The following is a 13,838-nucleotide window of genomic DNA, read 5'->3' on the forward strand; positions in this document are numbered from 1 at the left end:
TCCCTGCTCTCACCAACACTGCCACATGTCCAAGAGCTTAGGCAAATCTCATTTGCATAGCGTTGTTTCTACCCAGCATAGCCACACCCCCAAGAGCAGCACCTTCTCGCCAGCCCTGTGCTGCCCATGAGCCATTCCCTGCCATTCCACGAGCCCCATCCTGCCATAGCTTCACAATGTTTAGCCCCGCTCCTCCCACCTTAGCCCCGTCTCCTTTTATAGCCCCATCCACTGAATTGGCCCCACTCCTGATCTCTCCTTTGCAGGGCTGGCGGTGGGGCTGGACCCCGAGGGCTACGGGAACCCCGACTTCTGCTGGCTGGCCCTGCACGACAGCCTGGTGTGGAGCCTGGCTGGGCCCTGCGCTGCCGCCCTTGCTGTGTGTACAGGGCTGGGGGCTGGGGAGGGCATGGGACCCCTTATCACCCTCCTCACTCCCTGCACCCCCAGGTCGGCATCTTCTTCTTGGTGCTGGCAGCCAGGGCCACCTGTGCCACCCCCCAAGGCTTCCAGAAAAAGGGCTCAGCGTGAGTCACCCAGGCGGGGTCACCTGCAGGGGGCATGGGACACAGTGGGGATGGGGTTACCTAAGAGGGGCATGAGAGGTTGGGGCACCCATAGAGGCTGCGGTGCACTGGGGGCTGGGGGGCACACATAGGGAGCTGGCCTTTTGGGGAACCTGGAGAGGGCAGGGAGGCACAGGATGGACTGCGGCATCCATGGGGGGCAGGAGGGTACTGGGGACTGGGCTGCCTATGGGGCAGGGGTAGGAGGGGACAGTGGCGTCTGGGGTATCTATGGGTGCAGAGCAGCCGTGGGGAGGCAAAGGGGCATGGGGGGCAGGGGGGTACGGGGGGCTAGAGCCAATGGGGGCATGGGGGCACGGGAGGTTGGGGCAACTGTGGAGGGCAGGGGGGCACAGGAAGGACTAGGACACCCATGGTGGGTTGGGGGATAGAGAGGTCTGGGGCATCTGTTGAGGGCAGGGGGGCACAGGAGGTTGGGGCACCTGTGGAGGTCAGGGGGGCATCAAGGGCAGAGGCCCCCATGGGGGACTGAGGGGGTCAGGGGAGATTGGGGCATCTAGGGGGGCAGGGGGTTACAGAGCACCCATGGGGAGGCAGAAGGGCATTGGGGCAAGGGGCACAGGGGGCTGGAGTTAGGCTGGGCCCACAGGGAACAGGGGAGCTCAGGGGGCTGGAGCACCCATGGATGGCAGAGTGGGTCAGGGGGAAGTTGGGGCATCTGGAGGGGGAGGGGGCCATGAGGGGCTGGGGCAACCCCAGGGATCAGAAGTACAGAGGGCTATGACATGAGATGTCATTGTGGTAACACTGGGTGCCATTGGGGTGCTCAGGTCTGGGGTGCGCACAGCTGCAGTCCTGCTGGCCATGCCCAGCCTGGCCTGGCTTCTGGCCCTGCTCTCAGTCAACAGTGACACGTTGCTCTGTCACTACCTGTTCGCCGCCTCCAACTGCCTCCAGGTCAGTGGGAACCACCTGAGACTCCACTCGTGGAACCTCCAGAGCCACCGCCCCTGGGACCCCCAAAGACTCCAGAACCCCAAAGCCTCTGCCCCAGTGACCATGACCCCTGGGACTCCCAGAGATCCCAGAGCCCCCTGAAACTCACACCCTTGGCACCTCCAGAGTCCCACACCTATTTGTAGGGCACCCAGTGGGCACAGAGAGGTCCTATGCCATATCCAGGGCACTAATGGGAGGTATCCAGTGTGTACGGGAGCACCTCAACCACTCCGTGGTGCCCATGGAGGGCACCCAGTGCATATGGGGGTCCCTCATCCAATTTGAGATATCAGTGGTGGGCATGCTCATTCTCTTTGAGGTGCCAATGGGATGCACCCAGTCTGGATGGTGACCCCTTGACTGGTCCAGAGTGCTGCTGGTATCCTCCCAGGCTGTACACACCCTTCCTTGTCCCCCCGCCCCCTTTCTGCCCAGGGCCCCCTCATCTTCCTGTCCTGTGTGGTGCTGAGCAAGGAGGTGCGAAGGAGCCTTCGTTTGAGCTGTGCCCGCTGCCACCACCCACCGCTGGCCACCAAGGCCACCCTCACTCCCGTGAGTGCTGGGCCACATGGGGGGTGCCAGGAACAGAAGGGCAACCTGTGCCATGGCCATGACATCCTTGTGCCCTTGGCAGGCCTATGGTAGGGACAGCACATACGTGGCAGGGCGACTGTACCCCCCTCCAGGTGGTGGGTCCTCGGGGTCCCTGCACAGCACTGCACGCTCGGGCAAGAGCCACCACAGCTACATCCCCTTTGTGCGGCGGTACTGGGCACAGCTGGGACCGGGGCATGGGTTTTTGTGGGGTCCTGAGCTGGTGTGGCACTGGGATGACAAGATGGAATGGTGATGGGATGGTGGGGTAGCGGGGTGCTGGGGTGGTTGAGTGGTGGGTTGTTGGGGTGGCAATATGGCATTGCATGGCATTGGAGTATTGGGATGGTGGGTGGTGGGGTGACATAGTTGTGGGGGTGTTGGGATTGGTGGATGGTGGGGTGGCGTGCTTGTGGGGGTGTTGGGATGGCTGGGTGGTGGGGCAGTGGCATGGGTGCCCAGCACTACAGTGGCAGGGTGTCATGCACATGGAGTGGTGAGGTGGCAGGGTGGTCACAGAGTGGGGGGTTGAGGGGGTGTTGGGGTGAAGAGGTGGCAGGAGTAGGTGTCAGGGTGATGGATATCAGGGTGGTGGGTGTCAGTAGATATTGGGGTGTTGGCAGTGTCAGTGGATGGATATTGTGTCAGTGGGTTGGTGTCAGTCAGTGGGTGACAGTGGATGGTAGGTGTTTGTGAGTGGGGATCAGGTGTTGATGAGTATTGTGTCTCCACAGGGAGGACTCAGGTCTGGCAGGCAGCCCGGGGCCAGTTCCACTGCCTGAGCCTGGGGGGCTCTTCCTTGACGCCCAGGACCAGCCCGAGGGTATGGCCTCACCCATGGGGCAAGTGCCCCTAGCCTCAGCCCAGGGGGCAGGAGGTGTCTCTGGGCACCTCCTGACCTGTGACCCCCCCCAGAGCACGACACAGAGTCGGACAGTGACCTGTCCCTGGATGACCCGAGTGGATCCTATGGCTCCACACATTCCTCCGACAGCGAGGATGAGGCCCCGTGTGGCTGGGACCCCCTGCCCGGGGCTCTGACAAGTCCCCCTGGCCCTGGTAACACCCCCAGGGGGCACCCCATGGAGATGGGGGACCTTCAGCCTGGCTGGGTGCTGATGGGGGGCACCCAATGGGTTGGGGGAGGTCCCTCGCCTTATCCAGGACAGTGATGGGGAGCACCTGGTGGGGGTAGGGGTCCCTTGTCCAGTCTGGAGTGGTGATAGGGCCATTGAATAGATTTGTGGGGGGTGGGAGGAGGTCTCTCATCTTGCCTGATGCAGGAGGCACACAGTGGACAAAGGATCCCTGGTCCAGCCTGGAGTTCTGATAAACACATAGTGGGTATAGTGGGTATGAGGGAGAGGGTCCCTTGTCCGGTCTGGTGTGGTGATGGGAGACATCTAAAAGGTTTGAGGGTTCCTCATGCAGTCAGAGGTGCTGACTGGGGCTCCCAGGGGGGAAAGATGGCCCCTTGTCCAGTCTGAGGTGTGGATGGGACTGATGCAATGGGTTTGGGTGCATTTCTCACACTATGTGGTGATGGGGGCACCCAGTGAGGATGGGAAGGGTCCCTGGTCCTGCCTGTCCCAGCTTCCTTCCTTCCCCACAGGTGACCCCCTGGTGCCCCCGGGATGCCCATACTGGCCAGGGGAGTTTGTGACAACAGCGAGCGAGAGTGAGGGACCAGGAGGTAGCGAGGGGCTGCGAGTGCAGCCAGCAGGGGGGCAGGGACACCCCTGCGGTGACTCCCCGCGGCCCAACGGCGAGGCACTCCCCAGGGACCCCCTGCTGCTGCCCCTGCCTCACCCCCACAAAGGTATGGGCTGCCATGGCATGGGTGGGCACTCCAAATCTGGCCTCCTCACCCATGAGTGATGCTGCTCCTGCAGGGATACTGAAGAAGAAGTGCCTGCCCCCCATCAGTGAGCGGGGCAGTGCCCAGCGCCCTGGGCCACCCCCACCGCCTCCTGCTTGCACGGCTGCCTCCTCAGGCAGCGACGTGGGCCCCCCCCCCGTCCCCCGGCCTCGGCAGAGCCTCCAGGAGCAGCTCAGTGGCCTCACCCCCATTGCCATGAGCATCCGCACAGGCACTGCAGACGAGGACTCCTCTGGCTCTGAGTGAGTGCCCACCACATCTGAGGGGTGCTCACTGGGAGTTATTTGGGTGCCAGGATTCCCTCTGGGCACCTTTTGGGTTTGAGGGTGCCCTTGGGGTGCCAGGGTTCCTGTTGGGTGGACAAGCAGTCAAACACCACTTGTTGGGTACCCTTTGGGTGCCTATCAGATGCAAGGATAGCTGGGTACCAGGGTGCCAAGGTTCCTGTTGCACTCTCATTTGGTGCCAGGGTTTCTCTCAGGTGCCATCCATTGGGCACACATTGGATCCAACACTGCTTGTTGGCTGCTCATCAGGTGCCACAGTACTGACTGGACACCCACTGGGTACAACATTACCTGTTGGATATCCATCAGGTTCCAGGGTTCCCTTTGGGTGTCCACTGGGTGTCAGGGTGCCCAACAGTTGCCCTTTGGATGCCCATCAGGTGCCAGGGTTCCTTCTTGGGTGCTCATCAGGTCCCAGCAGTCCCTTTGGATCCAATGAATATTGGGTGCCAGATCCAATGAATATTGGGTGCCAGGTTGCGCATTGGTGCCCATCACATGTAGGGTGTTTGCTGGGTGTCTGTAGGGTGCTAGGGTAACCAACGGGTGACCATTGAGTGCCAGGATTCCTCTTGGGTGCCCATGGGGTGCAAAGGTGGTGTTGGTTTTCCACTAGATTCCTACTGGGTGCCCATTGAGGGTTGGGGAACCCACAGAATACCCACTGGATACCCATTGAATATTCACTGGGTGTTCATCAGGTCTAAGTGCACCCATCGGATGCCAGTTGACTGTTCATGGGTGCCTATCGGATGCCCATTGTGCATCCATTGACCATCACGTATCCATTTGGTGTCCACTGACTGCCCATTGGGTGCCTAATGACTTCTGTGTGCACACTGGGTGCCCCTTGGGTCTAACAACACCTGTTGGGTGTGCGTTAACTATTTGTGAGTGTCCACTGACCACTGGGGGCCCCTCGGGTCTAACAGTGCCCATTGGGTGTTGGAGTGCATGTTGGGTGCCCACTGACTGTCCAAAGGTGCCCGTTGACCACTGGGTGCTCACTAGGTGTCAGGGTGCCCATTGGAGTGTTCACTGGGGGCTGGGGTGCCCACTGGGTACCCCTGACCACCCACAAATGCCTAGGGCAGAGATGGCACAGCAGAACTAACCCTACTCTTTTCTCCCCCTCTACCCCCCAGATTTCTGTTTTTTAATTTTCTCCATTAACCCAAGGGGGCTGGGGGCTCCCCCCCAAACCCCACCCCACCATCTCGTCCCAGGGGTTGGCGCTGGGTGCTGGGGGTCACAGAGGGCACCCTGGCGTCCACCTCCTCCATCATGCATCTGTCTGTCTTGTTTTTTATTCTCCCCCCATCCTGCACTTTGTATCTATCCCCCCCCCCTCCCCCCATCTGTCTGTCCCCCCACCAGGAGCGACGAGACCTCGATCTAATGGGGACCCATCCAGCAGGCAGCCCACCCACTGTGCCAGGGACACCAGGACAGGGAGGGCACCAGCATGGTGGGGGCAGGGGGTAGAACACACCAGGACTGGGGGTGCGCAAGGACTGGGAGGACATCAGGAAGGAGCAGGGAGCCACAACCATCCCCCCAGTGCACTTTGCATCATTGCAGGGATTGACACCTTGGGAAGGTGGCACAGGGTGCCCCTGTTGTCCCCCCATGATCACCCCCAGCACCTTTGCCCAGCAGAGTGTTTTATTTAAAAAATACATGAAAATACAAAAAAAGGAATTTATAACCAACTTCCCCCGTTGTGCCAACCCCCCTTTGCCCCGCAAGGTGCCAACTCCCATAAAGGTGTCCCATGGTGACAACTCCCCCAGGTGGGGAGCATGTGGAGGGGGGATCAGCTAGGGGTTACAGGGAAATCCGGGACCCCCCTGCCCAGGGGTGAGGCTCAGGTGGGGGAACACAGGGATGGGTGTTGGGGGGATGAGAGGACCCTGGTTGCTGGGGAATGTGGGGGGTTTCCTACTGCTGATGAGACATTTTGTAATTAAAGCAAAACTCAATGAGTGCCACGGCTCATCCCTGGGGACGCCCCTGGCTCTGCCACCCCAACCTCAGCTGGTCCCTGGGGGTTCCAGCTCTGCAACCTGTCCAACCTGTCAACCCAACGGGTGCCTTGGCTGCTCCCTGGGGGGCCCTGGTGCTGCCTGCCTCCTTCCAAAACCCAGTGGATGTCTCAACTAATCTCTGGGGTGGCCTTGGCTCTGCCTAGGTACCAGCCTAGGTACCTTAGCTGGTACCTAGGGGGGATCTGGGTGCACCCAGGGCCTCTGGGTGGGTGTGGGGTGGTTTGGGGGTGTCACCTCGGGGTGCTGCTCACCACCGTCTTGCGGGAGGGCCGCAGGCGGGTGGGAGGGGGTCCTGGTTTGCACCCCGAGGCACCAGTTGTGGGGGCTGCCCGTGCTGCCCCTGCACCTGCAAAGGAGAGAGAAGCCACAGGGAAACTGAGGCATGGGGGATGGGGCATCCCCTGCGCCCCCCGAACCCCGTTACATCCTTACCTCTGGGGGTGGGGGTCCTCCCACCCGCTGCTGGAGTCCGAGGGGACACCTTGGGGAGGGCAGTGGGTGCCGGGGAACAGCCGGAGGGGACAGGGATGGTGGTGGTCCTGGTGTGGGGCTGGCGGGTTGGGGGGGGGCAGGAGACTGTGCCCCCCCTCACCTTAGCCTGGCCTAGGGAGAGAGGGGGGGTTGGGGTACGGCCCAGGAGCCCCCATGGCCATGGTGTCCCCATTCCCTTGCCATAACTACCTGCTGTCCCCGCCTGGGGGGGCTCTGACCTGCCCCGGGCACCAGCCCTCTGCCCCTGGGGAGGGCATGGCCGGGGTGGGCCCGCGCGGCTTGGGGGGAGCCCCCTGCCACCCAAGGGTCCCTTTGCCGCTGCTGTGGAATTACGGCTGGGGGGTGCCTGAAAATAGAGTGGGGGACATCACTCAGTGAGTGCTCCCCCACCCACAGGGCTGGGGGGTTCACGATGCCCCTTGGAGAAAGGGGGGCACTCACTGCCCCCATCCAGGATGGGTTTGGGGGGGATCTGGGTGTTCAGTCCAGGTGGGACACAGCCACACTGGGAACCCTACCCCCGGGTCTTACCTACCTTGGGGACACTGGTGGCAGCAGAGGCCCCCCGGGGCTTGGCGGGGGGGCGGGGGATGGGGGCAGGTCCCTGAGACTCCACGGTGGGCAGGAGCGCCCGCACTGGGCTGTCCTTCACCACGAAGGTCTGGCGGCGGGGGCTGCGGGGTGTGCTGGGGGATGTGGTGCTGGGTCCGGGGGGGTCTCCGGGAGCGGGCAGGTGACACCCCTCCAACTGTGCCGCCAGGCGCGTGGCCTCCCGCACCATCTCTTCCAGACGGGCCCCACTCAGGGGACTCCAGCGCCCATTGCTGCCCCCGTGCCGGCACCCCCTGCCTGGGCTATCCTCATCCTCCTCTTCCTCCTGGCTGCGGATGGGAAGGGGGGAGGGAGAATGGCTGTGTCAGCCCCCCAAACACCGCTGCCAAGAAGAACACCCCCCCATGCCACCCAGGACTCCATTCATTGTGTGACATGTCCCCCAGGACCCCCAGAACCACATCTATGACGGGGACATATCCACAGGACCCTCAGAACTGTGTTCATGGGGTGACCCATGAGAACACCATCTTTGGGGTGTGATGTCCCTCATGGCCCCCAGGACTCCAGCTAAGAGTTGCCACATCCCCCACAACGCCATCCATGGGGTGACAAGTCCCCTAGGACATTGACAATGAGGTACCCTGTCCTCCATGTCCCATCCTATTCCCCACGTTCCCAACTACAAGGTGCCCTGTCCCCCCTGTTCCCATTCATGGGGTGCCCTTGTCCCCACTACCCTCCCATACCTGTCAGACGGCGACAGCACACCGAAGTCGAAGCTCTCCTCGGTGACAAATCGAACATCTAGGGGGACACTGGGGGTGAGCCCCGGCCCCCCGCCCCAGGGGGGAAACACGGGGGACATGCAGCACTGGTGCTGCCGTACCTCGGTCCTCGGCCATCGCCTCGGGGCACCGGGGCCACCTGCGGGAGCTGGGGGGGGTCACCACCGACCCCATCGGGGTTCCCCACCCGTGCCCCTACCCGCCCCTCGCCGTGTCCCCAACCCCCCGCGGGGGACCGGTGGCACCAGCCAGCGCGCGGATGACACGGCCAGTGCCAGGCACCGCTGGGCTCGGTGCCACCGGGATGGGGACAGGGATGGCTCCGCCAGCGCCAGTAGGCGGGGGTGACACTGGCGACCCCTGCCCGGGAAACCCACAGCCAGCACCCCCAGCCCGGGTGTCCTCAGTGCCACGATGGGAAGTCCCAGCCCCGCACCCTGATCCGTGTGAGTCCCCAGTGCCACAATGGTGGTTCCCAGTCCCTATCGGGGACCCCAGCCCAACACTGAGTGGGCCCAACCCCGCTGGGAGGTCGCAGCCCCACACCCAGGGGAGCCCCAGTTCCACACCCAGAGGGTCCCAGCCCCACACCCACACTCCGATCCCGGGGGACCCCCAGCCCCACACCCCGATTCCGGAGGATCCCCAGCCCCACATCTTGATCCTCAGGGGGTCCCATCCCCATGCAAGAGGACCCCATTCCCGTACCTAGAGATCCCAGCCCTTCACCCCCAGTCCCTCAGGGACCCCAGCCCCACACTGAGGGGTCCCAGCTCTGCGTCTCGATCCCGAGGGAGGCCCATCCACATTCCTAGGCCTCCCAGCTCCCATACCGGCGGAGGTCTCAGACCCAAACTCCGACCCTGGGGGTCCCATTCCCACTCCTAGGCCTCCCAGCCGCACACTGTGGGGTCTCAGCCCCATAATGGGGCGATCCCTCCCCTACACCTGTGGAATCCCCTAGCCACTCAGCCCCAGCCCAGGAGACCCCAGTCCCACACTGGGGGGTCCCAACTCCAGACTAAGAGGGTTCCAGCCCCACCGACGAGTCCCAGCCGCGCACCCCAATCCCTTGGTGACCCCAGCCCCACACTGAGAAGGTCCCAGCCCCCACCGGGGGCCACAGTCCCAGCCCTGGGGGTCCTCAGCCCCTACCAGGGGGTCCCAGCCCCTCACCCCGACCCCACGTCTCCCCATCTCCGCATGGGGTGGTTTACCCGGCGCTCCGCGGCCCACCCGATCTCCCCGCCTGTTTCCCCTCTCCCCGGGGGTCTCGGTCTGCCCTCGTCCCCCCTCTCCCCCGCCACCTCACCGCCCCCGGCTCCCGCTCGTCGCGCGCGCCGAGGAGGCGTGGCCTAACGAAAGGGGCGTGGTCTCGTTCGAATTCCCCCTCCCCTTGCGGCTCAAACGCGGCGCGCCCGCCCCGGGTTCCGATTGGCCTGCTCCCTTTAAGTGTGCATCCTGATTGGCCAGTCTCCTCGCCTTTCGTCTCGATGATTGGCTCTTACCCTCCCCCACGCCCCGCCCCCAACAGCTGGGGGTGTGGCCCGGAAGCGCGGCGCCTGAGGGTCGTTCCGCCATCGGTTCCTCCGCAGCATGGCCGCCGTCCCGCCCGACTCCTGGCAGCCCCCCACCGTTTCCATGGAGACCACGTAAGGGGCGGGGCATCGCCCCGGTACCGGCACCGGTACCGGCACGGGAGGCCCTGCCCACCCCTTGTCCCGCCCCCTTCCGCGGCACTGGCGGTAAATCGGTGTCCGCTCCCTCTCTCCCCGGCTTCCGTGCAGCCCCGGTGTTCTTGAGTCCCTGATCCTCCCGGTACGGGGCAGTCCCCGGTGTCCGTGAGCCCCCGGTATCAGGCAGACCCTGAACTCCACAGGTGCTAAGAAACTCCCAGTGTCTCCAGAACGGGACAGCTCCGTTATCCCCCAGTATGAACCAGTCCTGGTTTCCGCCCCGATACTAGAGGGCCCCTGGTTCCCTCGGTGTCCCCCCTGGTGTTCGTAACCCCCAGGCCCTTCGGTACCAGGCAGATCCCAGTGATCCCGTGGTATCCTGTTAGCCCCAGTGTCTCCCGATACTGCACAGAACCAGGCAGTCCTGCTTATTTCCCCTGTTACCAAGAGCCATCCATGTCCTCCTGGTGTCCCATTGCCCCCCATCCTCTCTCACCCCTGTGGTCCCTGTCCCTGACTGACCCTGGGGGATATGAGGGGGGAGTGGGGGATCACGTTGAGGTGTTTCCTGTTACCCGTCCTGTTCTTGTTCCCATTCCCATTCCCAGTATTCCTATTTCCCATTCCCTGGATGGGCGTGCTTGGTGCTGGAGCTGTACTAACAGCACAGCCCCCTGACTTTGGTCTTAAACTGGGGTTGGGGGTCACAGTGGGATGACCCTGCCCTGCAGCTGCAAGAATTGACCCTATAGGTGGAAGAGTTCACAGCAGGGTGACCCACCCCATCTCCTGTTCCCATTCCTGGTGCTGTTCCCCATTCTCAGTGTCATTCCTGTTCTTGGTTTTCCCGTTCTCAGGATGGGCTCTCCAGTGCTGGAGCTGTACTGGCAGAAAAAGCCCATAGCTCTGGTCTGAAACTGGGTGTGGGAATCACAGTGTGATGACCCTGTCTCCAGTTCCCATTCCCATTCCCATTCCTGCTGTTTCCATTCACAGAATGAGCCTGCTGGTGCTGGAGCTGCACTGGCAACACAACCCCTGGCTTTGATCTGAAGCTGGGGATGTGGGTACCACTTTGGGATGTGGGGATTACTTCCCTGTTTCTGATGCCTTTCCCGTTCCCATTCCCTGTGTTCTCATCCCAGGATGGGCCCAATTGTGCTGGAACTGTACTGGCAACATGCCCCCCGCACCTGCAAGAACTTTGCTGAGCTGAGCCGCCGTGGGTACTACAATGGCACCAAGTTCCACCGCATCATCAAGGACTTCATGGTGCAGGGAGGGGACCCCACGGGTACTGGTGAGCACAGGCCTCTGAAATCTTCCTGGGACCCGCCCTGGTGCCAGGGGTTCCTGCTGACCCCCAAATCCTCCTGCAGGCCGTGGTGGTGCCTCCATCTACGGGAAACAGTTCGAGGATGAGCTGCACCCGGACCTGAAGTTCACTGGTGAGTGGGGCCAGCAGTGGGAGAACACTGGAGGGACATCCCTGGGACCCCAGGACCCCACCTATAGAGGGCCAGAACCCCTGAGAACACACCTGTGGAATGGGATGGGATGTCCCCTGTGTCCTCATCCCAGGAGTGACATGACTCCCAGGACTCCAGTCATGGGGTGGGCATGTCTCAAGGAGGCTAGTCATGGAGTATGTCCTCCAGGACTCTGGCCATGAGGTGGCATGTCTCCCCTGTCCCCCGAGATCCTGTCTATAGGGTGACAAGTTCTCTGTGTCCCCAAAACCCCATCCATGGAGTGACATGACCCCAAGGAGCTTTGCCATGGGATGCCCTGTCCTCTATTTCCGCATTCCTGATGTGACATGTCCCTGTGTCCCACAGACACCAGGATCCTGGCGATGGCCAACATGAGGCTGGACACTAACAGGAGCCAATTCTTCCTCATGTTCCCCTAAGACCTCTCCATTGGATGACATTTTCCCCATGACACCAGAACCTCAGCCAGGGGATGACATGTCCCTGAGACCCCATCCATGGGGTGGCATGTCCTCCATATCCCCTGGGACCCCATCCCTGAAATGGCATGTCCTCCAAGACCCTGGCCATAGCATGGCATGTCCCTCAGGGTGCCAGGATCCTTGGCCCATGTCCCACAGGCACTAGGATCCTGGTGATGGCCAGTATGGGGCTGGACACCAATGGGAGCAAGTTGTTACTGATGTCCATTAAGACTCCTCTGTCAGGTGACAGGTTCACCTGCAGCCTGTCCATGGAGTGACACGTCCCAGGGATCGTAGCCATAGGATGACACCCTCCAGGATCCCAGTCTTGGAGTGACATGTTTCCCATGATACGGGGATCTTGGCCATGAGATGACATACTACCATGGGATGACATGTCCCCTATCATGCTGGAACCTTGGCTGTGGGGTGGCATGTTCCCTGTATCCCCATCCATGATGTGACACGTCCCCATGTCTCACAGGCGCCGGGATTCTGGCAATGGCCAATGCAGGGCCGGACACCAATGGAAGCCAATTTTTCCTGACACTGGGCCCAGCACAGTGGCTGGATGGGAAGCACAGCATTTTTGGGAGGGTGTGCCAAGGAATGGGGGTGCTGGGGCGCCTAGCCATGGTGGAGACCAACTCCCAGGACCGACCCCTCGATGATGTAAAGGTCATCAAGGCATATCCCTCGGGATAGGGGTGTGGGGTGCCCTCCCTCCAAATTGTACTGCTCATTTGTAATAAAGGAGGCTGGATGTGGTGGGCTCCCTCACAGAGTGGTGGTTTTAGGGGGAGGTGGGGGAAATGTCTTTGGCATAGTGGGGTCTGGAAGGTTGTGAGCCCCCCCGAAAAGGGTTTGTGGGTGCCCTTGGAGGGGTGGGTGTCTCTCCATGGGGACATGGAGCTCCCAGTGGCCCCAGTTCCTGGGCATGCAGAGTGGATGCCAGAGACCCAAATTTACCCCTATTGTGTTGTGTCTGTGTCTCCTCAAAGTTTCCTGGGACACCCCAGAGTGTCCCTCTACTATGGACCCATTGGATCACTGAGCTTTGGGTGGAAAGGGGGGGGTTTGGTGCTGTCCCCCCAGAGTGGGCTCCCCACACAGCACTGGGGAGCCTCGAACTGGCAGTGGAGTCCTCAAGCCAGCACACACTGGCTTCCCCCCCCAGCACTGGGTAACCCCCCCCAGCAATGGGTGCCTCCTCTGGCTCTTGATGTCACCCCCCTTGCGCCCATTGCAGGACCCGGGACAGTACTGGGAGCTGCTGGATGTTACCAGAATGGTGCAGGGGAGGTACTGGGACCTACTGAAGGATAGGAGAGGACTGGGGGACTCTGCATCTGCAGTTGCAGGGGCTGTGGGGATACTGGGAAGGTTCTGAGTAAGGGAGAACTAGGGGGATTGGGACTTCATTCTGTGGAGTGGGTGGTATCGAGAGTGTCACTATGGCACAGGGGGGCGCACTAGGAGTGTCAGAGGGGTGCTGGGGCTACTGGGGAGGGAGCACCGGGGGTCCGGTCTGGGGGTGATCCCGGGGGGTAGTACCAATGGTCCGTGGTGTACCGGCGTCTGGAGGCAGCCTCGGGGGCAATCCCAGGGCAGTAGCAGTGGTCTCGGGATGATCCCGGGGCTGATCCTTGGTACCCGCGTCCGGGGGGCACTGAGGACGGGGAGGTGGCACTGGGGACGATGCAGGGAAAGGCACCGGACTTCCTCGGACTGATGCCGGGGATCTGGAGGTGATGCCGAGGATCTGAGAGCTATCCTGGGGACAGTACCGGTGGTCCGAGGCGGTCCCGGGAATGGTGAGGCAGCCCGGCGGGCGATGCGGGGGAGGCGGCAGTGGTCAGGGGAGGTACAAGGGATTTGGCGTTGATCCCGGAGCGATGCCGGGAATCTGGGGTGGATCCCAGAGCAGTACCAGGCTTCCAGGGGGGAACTGGGCTGTGGAGGCGGCGCTGGGGTTGATGGGGGGGGCCATCCCGGAGATCTGGGGGCGTTTCCGAGGCGGAGGGGGAGGGGTCCCCCGG

The 13,838-nt window shown here is 62.3% G+C and overlaps 3 protein-coding genes across 8 annotated transcripts in view; 2 read left to right on the forward strand and 1 right to left on the reverse strand.

The window, feature by feature from the left end:
• The window catches only part of CELSR2 (cadherin EGF LAG seven-pass G-type receptor 2), a 32,069-nt gene extending 25,797 nt beyond the window's left edge, over window positions 1-6,272 (forward strand). For 2 of the 3 annotated variants that reach the window (XM_066565182.1, XM_066565181.1), the window contains 10 exons: window positions 267-379; window positions 451-527; window positions 1,358-1,484; window positions 1,962-2,078; window positions 2,161-2,291; window positions 2,855-2,943; window positions 3,036-3,179; window positions 3,733-3,939; window positions 4,013-4,241; window positions 5,432-5,657. In XM_066565182.1, coding sequence (XP_066421279.1) covers window positions 267-379; window positions 451-527; window positions 1,358-1,484; window positions 1,962-2,078; window positions 2,161-2,291; window positions 2,855-2,943; window positions 3,036-3,179; window positions 3,733-3,939; window positions 4,013-4,241; window positions 5,432-5,459 — 1,262 coding nt within the window. In that variant the 3' untranslated portion in view covers window positions 5,460-5,657. The other variant, XM_066565180.1, reaches the window with a different exon arrangement.
• Window positions 5,934-9,503, reverse strand: PSRC1 (proline and serine rich coiled-coil 1). Of its 4 annotated transcripts, none has more exons than XM_066565186.1 (6): window positions 9,479-9,503; window positions 8,268-8,305; window positions 8,128-8,185; window positions 7,362-7,707; window positions 6,767-7,172; window positions 5,934-6,680 (listed from the first exon to the last, which is right to left on the reverse strand). In XM_066565186.1, exons 2-6 carry the CDS (start codon window positions 8,281-8,283, stop codon window positions 6,565-6,567), a joined length of 942 nt encoding a protein of 313 aa, XP_066421283.1. In that variant the 5' UTR covers window positions 8,284-8,305; window positions 9,479-9,503; the 3' UTR covers window positions 5,934-6,564. The 4 variants fall into 4 exon arrangements, with proteins under 4 accessions (XP_066421283.1, XP_066421281.1, XP_066421284.1 ...); XM_066565184.1 differs by lacking the exon at window positions 9,479-9,503 and adding an exon at window positions 9,384-9,404; XM_066565187.1 differs by lacking the exon at window positions 9,479-9,503 and having other exon boundaries at window positions 6,767-6,937; window positions 7,016-7,172; window positions 8,268-9,336.
• Window positions 9,504-9,705: 202 nt separating this feature from the next.
• PPIL1 (peptidylprolyl isomerase like 1) lies at window positions 9,706-12,567 on the forward strand. The gene is made up of 4 exons (XM_066565188.1): window positions 9,706-9,818; window positions 10,988-11,142; window positions 11,222-11,290; window positions 12,284-12,567. Exons 1-4 carry the CDS (start codon window positions 9,763-9,765, stop codon window positions 12,502-12,504), a joined length of 501 nt encoding a protein of 166 aa, XP_066421285.1. The 5' UTR covers window positions 9,706-9,762; the 3' UTR covers window positions 12,505-12,567.
• The last annotated feature ends 1,271 nt before the right edge of the window (window positions 12,568-13,838 follow it).

Source organism: Molothrus aeneus, chromosome 24 (genome assembly GCF_037042795.1).
Source record: "Molothrus aeneus isolate 106 chromosome 24, BPBGC_Maene_1.0, whole genome shotgun sequence".
Lineage (NCBI taxonomy): Eukaryota > Metazoa > Chordata > Aves > Passeriformes > Icteridae > Molothrus > Molothrus aeneus.